The following is a 6,473-nucleotide window of genomic DNA, read 5'->3' on the forward strand; positions in this document are numbered from 1 at the left end:
GGTACATGTGGGACAATGATATGTAGTTGTTTGTTGGAAGTGATCCTCCACAAAGTTTTTTAAATTATTAAAATTTGCCAAGAGTAGGTCCATTTTTTCTTCTATGTGCTGATGAGTCGTACCCAATACTGCTTTTTCTTTAGTATTTTCAATTTTTATATGGTCTGTACAAAAGAAAATATATATGTTAAATGTATATAAAATAATATTAATTAATTGGTTTATATAGTAAAGTGTCTACCATTAGACTATCTTCTGACATTTCCTCACGTGGGAAATGCTCCTCTAGCCACTCCAGAGTACTAGACATTTCTGTGAGAAAAAAAACATAATATCATTTTTTTGTATCTAATACAGGAAGTTTACAAATATATGAGTAAAATGCAGTACACTTACTATTTCAGGTAGTCTGAGTGGTCTGTAGATCTGCTGTTGCTCTTAGTTGTGGATTTTCTGTGAAGTAATCATGTTGGAACCCTATCTTTCTTCGTTTGGTATATTCATTTTAGAACATATTGTATTTAAATGAATGGTTAGTGTGTTATATATATGGGTTACAATTCTTATTTATTACTACATATAATGTGTATGTGTGCTGGTTTGTGAATTTGTAAAATGTTCATATGTTATGATATAACAATTAAACATACCCCCCAGACTTTTTGGGTAGTGGTGCTGTTGTCCGAACATGTCCACGAACATAAGAGTTTGCAGACATCAAATTCAGTAGAGGGGGTTCAGTATGTTCTATGTTACTTGTATATAAAGTCAGAGTTATTATTGTTAAATTGCGCTACTAAAAACCTATGAAATTCAGTGAAAACATGTTGTTAAAGGGACGTTATGGTTCCAAGTAAAACCGAAAAACCCCTGAAATTCACCAGTTATGGTAAGCTAAGCAACCATAACTCGCGCCACCACCGTGCACTGCTAAGACTAACACCCACGACATCAAAGATGACATCACAAATGTCATTGATGACATCACTGATGACATCACATGTCTGTCTCCCTCTTTTTTCCTTTACTGACATATCTAGGCCACATGGTTTTCTTCAGTAACAGTCAGGAACTAAAAATGATAAGCGTACTATATGTGTAGACTTATCCTTCAAGTATGTTCTTATAGTAATTCCATTAGGGTCCAGTCATATCAAACATATACATATGGGAAGACACAAGCTTGAAAAACAGCAATCCTTTCTGTGCATGAAGATAATCAGTAGGGTTATCAGCACTTTCTGATAGTTCTGTTTTTTTATTACTGTATTTTCCCTGTATGTGCTCATATTTGTATACATTGTACTCGCACTACTTTCCTTAGGGTCCAGTCACATCATGTGATACATGTACATAGGGTAAATAGCAGCTTTGAAACAGAGCAATCATTTATTTGCATAAAGATAATCAGTTAAGTTATGAATTGTTTCTGCTACTACTTCTGCTTTTTTGCTTACTTTACTTTCCCTGTAAATACCCATATTTGTATGTGTTATTGTGTCTTTGTGTTTTGTCTGTAATAATGCAATTATGTTATACATGGGTTTTATTAGCTACTTATTATGTATTTCACAGTACACAAAACTCTAATAAGAAAACAGTTATCATTTCATTATTCAACATATCAACATTATGAATATTATACCTTCATCATGTATGCTGCACACAATGCCTATGTTTCTGCATGAATACCTTAGTATACTGGATAGAATTTCATAATATAATGCTATTTATATCAATGCATTGCTTAATGCACTAATTAGCTCTTGAAATGTAATCCAATGATTTTTGACACTTTTTTCTCAACTTTATAATAAGAATCCCTTGTACAGAAATTTTATGAAAAGTAAATGCACATGTGATGTCATCAGGTACAGAAATTTTTGTGATGTCATCTTTGATGTCGTGGGTGTTAGTCTTAGCAATGCACGGTGGTGGCGCGAGTTATGGTTGCTTAGCTTACCATAACTGGTGAATTTCAGGGGGTTTTTGGTTTTACTTAGAACCATAACGTCCCTTTGACAAAGTTTTTTCATTGAATATATATATATATATATATATATATATATATAATATATATGTCCATCTCCTAAACTCAAAGATCTTTCTTTTATTGAGATTAATTCCAATACCTTGTCTCATGACAATTGGTCCACGCCTCTGACTGCTAAGGGAAAAGCGTATTTGCAGATTCTACGGTACCCTAGTTCAATTGAAAACCAGTAGAAATCTTTTGCTGTATTGTGGCAAATGTTCACAAGCAAGAGAATTACATCTATTGAGATTCGTATGTAGAATGGATGCCATAACTATAGATGATTTCTGGAAACTATGTTTAGAGTGTAATCGACTCTCACTTATTGTGATAACCAAGTTGTGGATGTTGATAAATGAAATGTATTGAAACCATAAAATGACACTGGATATATTTATTTTAGTTGCATTATAGGGTATATCATCATTATTTGTTTATTGGGGGTACAAATTTCCTTAAAACAAGTCCTATCAGAAAAGTAAATTTAAAAAAAATATATTAACAAGGTACATGCAGCGCCCATATGGTCCTTTATCTTGAATGCCTGTCTAACCTATAACAAGAGGGCCCAGGTGGCATGGGGGGAGTTAGCTGTGAGAAGATAAAATGGTGCAGGATGACACTGAAAAAATATCAAATTATCTCTAAATCAATAAAATTGGTCGCTTTCTGATATGTTAATAGGCGGGAACAACATGACAAAATGTAACAAATCTTCAACTGCTTCATTGCATACTGGACAACTGGTATCATTCAGCTCCCCTTGCCGTTTTGCTGAAATATCTTCTAAAGATCGGCAGTTAAAGCGAGCTTTTGTATTTAGACATATTGTGTCTTGTGGCTCCAAGTACAATAGTCCTGTAAAGTGTCCAGAGTGCAAATAATACTAGGTTTACGATTAAAAGTAGTTAAAAGCTCTCTGGATTCATGTACTTTTTCCATGATAGAGAGAAAGGATATTTACACATTTTCTGTGGAGACTGATCCATTACACAAGTTGAGGACGAAAGTGCTTGTGCATTCATTTGAGCTAAGCTTTTTTCATAACGATAAACCAGGGAATTTTGGAGGTGCCATCCCTTACTAGCAATTCTTTAATGTGAGAGTAGCTCTAGGGCTCGACCATATGCAAAGCCAATGTACAACTGGTTCTGGACGCCATTCAGCCTCCAAAAAGCCAAGACCTATTTTGGTATGCACCTCCATAGTTTGAAGCTGATCTTGGAAGGTACAAATATTTCTTACAAAAGTCATTTTGAATAACTTGTTCATTAGAAATATTAGAAAAGCCCCATAACAATGCACCACATTTGGTAGCTGCCTTTCTTTGTGTATCATACAGCGTAAGAATCATATTGAGGGGGTGACCTTTGCACATAGCCATTAAGCTGTAACTCACACTATCAAGTGCCTCATTCTTGTAGCCCGATTCCTAATATGGGCATCTTCCGTTTGGTCTGGGAAGAATCGAATCCCCAAATAGTCAAATTCCGGATCCCTTGGAATTATGGATTGATTGCTTCACATCTTTTGCATGTTTCTTACCTCTGTTGCAAACCATAATGGCCGACTTTGCCGTGTTCACCATCAAGTCCAAGCTGCTCATAAATTGTCTATATGTATCCATTCGCTTTTGAAAAGCACTTGATTTACATGCTATAGGCACTGTGTCGTCTGCATATGCCAGAATGGGCAGGGCCCTTGACCCAAACCTCTGATTCAACATTTGATTCCACGAAGGAGTCATCTAGTCCATTACTATACAGTGAAAACAATAAAGGGGCTAGCACGCAGCCCTGTTTTCATGGCAAAGTATCGAGTGCAATGGCCCTGATCACCACTTCTGACACATGCCTGATTCTTATGACGTATAGCCATGAACACATTTATGAGATCAATTGGGCAATCTAGGGACTGGAGCACATTCCATAGTGTGGCCATATTCACTTTTTTGAAGGTCGTGTAGGGTATATAATATATGAATTCAATTTTAACAACGTCAATATGATTTTAAAATTGTGCTTTGGTATTGCATGTATTTTTTTGTATAACGTGTCTACAGTTAACTTCTAACTGAATCATAGTATAAATAAATAACAAAAAAATAACAAAGAAGTGTAATCTTTTTAACCATTGGTGATACACAGGGGACCCAGCCTTGGCCCTACCCTCTAAGAACAAAAATATTTAAAAAACATGTGCCGGAAAATCCAAACTGGATCAAGACAGCTGCAAATCTGTGTTGGAAACAAAATAAAAGAAGCAACACGATTATAATATGAAGAAGTGCAGGACATGTTTTAATAATGGAGTCTGTTTATTTTAATGCTATAGTTCGAAAAAGCTGTGGGATAGGACATATTTCATTTTCTGTTGTTTATTTTCCCTCCAGGCGGACAACAACCTTCCGGTTCACCTGAAAGGCGGGGTCGGTGATGTCCTTCTTTACCGATTCACCATGACTCTGTCTCTGTTTGGTAAGACTTGTACTGGCACAGTCATTGACTTAAAATTGAATGTCCTCCCCATGTGTCATTCTTTTTCCCCTTTCATTGCATGTTGTGCTTGTCCTCTTGCTTACGCTTCCAAAGCTAGCCTTACATGGTAACATCAATAGTTGATCCAGCATGGCCCAAACTGACTCCACGTTCTTTGTCAGACTCCTATAAATAAGGCTTCACCCATACACGCGATATGCAACTCTGTTGTTCAGAACGACATGTTTTCAATTTGCACAGCCATTCTCTGAGAGAAGGGCACAGATAGTGGTAGCCCTCTCCATTAATCCTTGTGTAAGATCTACTCAAGTCGGTTCTTGCGGTCAAATTCTAATTAAAATGTAATTGGAGGAAGATAGCAATGATGGCGACGAGTAAGAAAAGGACTCTGTAGTGAAGATTAGCAGCAAATAACCTAAGCCGTACCTTTTTATCAGTCTTCCATGCCACATTGCTAGAAGTAATGAGGATATACCAAGCTAAACGAGCTTTGACCAAGAATCCGAAAAACTGCAGACCTCTAGATTTTGTATTAACTATGTATCAGATGCACAGAGACAAAGCTGAGAACATCTGACCCATACCCCAAGGAGGAACCTCACCAGTGGATCATGTATTGCAGCTTCAGTGTAGAAGGCGCAACCCATCTGGATGCTCTGCAGATCATGGATATCAATAGACCTCCAGGTTATCCCCAAGGATTTCCTGTTCTTTGGTTGGGAGTCCCTGGATAAGCTGCAACAGTAGAGCTTACTGCTGTTCATGTGTCACAACAATCACCTGTCCAACCCATCCATTAAGAATTGATTGCTGCTAAAAATAGAGGCTTGAAAAAAGGGCAGATGAAAGGAATACTAGCAAGAGGCTCTAATGGGGAAATGGTCAAATCCTGAGCATAAGGGAGTAATCCAGAGGAGTAGGAGGAAAGGAAAGCAGGAGACATGATAATAAACGGGAATCATAATCTTCCCTGCATCCTCCCATGACTGCCAGTGTAGCACTGAAGGTGGAAACTGCCATGCCTAGGCGGGATCCTTCCCTTGTGAAACCCAGCACCTTCGGTGGATTTCATGACTTGGTCTATAACTCATTGGCAGAGAGCACATAGGGTGATAGAACCAATGGCTGTTAGAGCTCGAGGCTGACTAATGCCAGGACTGCTGCAATAGCCTTCCAAAGACTGCAGTTCAACGCTGTGGCTACATCGGTAATCAAGAGGATCGTAGGAGACAACGGATTAGACATTAAGGGTCCGCCCCCTTCCTCTGCTGCCCCCCCACCCCCATACCTTTCTCTGCTGCCCACCATTTGACCGTATGCGCACAATGACTCTCTCCTTTGTTTTCCCTTAGGAACCGCATACTCCATTTTCCAGCTGGTGAAGGCCGCTTTCCCGAGGGCGCCGAAATAAAGGCGACTGCAGTGCGGTGCACCCTTCGTTCATCACAAGGCGACTGCAGTGCCGTGCACCCTTCGTTCATCACAAGGCGACTGCAGTGCGGTGCACCCTTCGTTGATCACAAGGCGACTGCAGTGCGGTGCACCCTTCGTTCATCACTGCGGCACCTACTAAGGATACTAGAAATGATCACTTGAGGCACGCAGCTTGAATTTCCATGGAATTGTAATCTTATGCAAATCCAGGGCAAGGCACTCTACAACATATTCTTTCATAAAATTAATTTTGGAAGCATGATATTGGTGTGTGTTCTTTTACAATAATATACACATAGGCACTTTTTGCTTGAAATAACTTAGTTAATATATGCTCAAATAAAAAGAATTGTCAGTTGTTAATGTATCCACACACCTCACTGTTGACCCCTGCTACCCTTCTTTCACTGGTTTACGTTTTCAGTCTGTGTGCGTATATTGTACATACGTTTCATAAAGTTCCCGAGTAGGTTACCAGTCTTCCGTCTGTGATAACCCATGTTTAC

At 38.5% G+C, this 6,473-nt stretch overlaps 1 protein-coding gene across 2 annotated transcripts in view; it reads left to right on the top strand.

The window, feature by feature from the left end:
• LOC138566705 (cytochrome c oxidase subunit 7A1, mitochondrial-like) overlaps positions 1–6,229 on the top strand; it is a 127,489-nt gene extending 121,260 nt beyond the window's left edge. The window contains exons 3-5 of one of the 2 annotated variants that reach the window (XM_069644297.1): positions 4,428–4,512; positions 5,886–5,983; positions 6,058–6,229. In XM_069644297.1, the coding sequence (XP_069500398.1) occupies positions 4,428–4,512; positions 5,886–5,944 (144 nt within the window). In that variant the 3' untranslated portion in view covers positions 5,945–5,983; positions 6,058–6,229. Of the gene's footprint in view, positions 1–4,427; positions 4,513–5,885 lie in introns of both variants that reach the window. The other variant, XM_069644296.1, reaches the window with a different exon arrangement.
• Positions 6,230–6,473: the final 244 nt, after the last annotated feature.

Source organism: Ambystoma mexicanum, chromosome 2p, assembly GCF_040938575.1.
Source record: "Ambystoma mexicanum isolate Mex_15411 chromosome 2p, UKY_AmexF1_1, whole genome shotgun sequence".
NCBI classification, from domain to species: Eukaryota; Metazoa; Chordata; class Amphibia; order Caudata; family Ambystomatidae; genus Ambystoma; species Ambystoma mexicanum.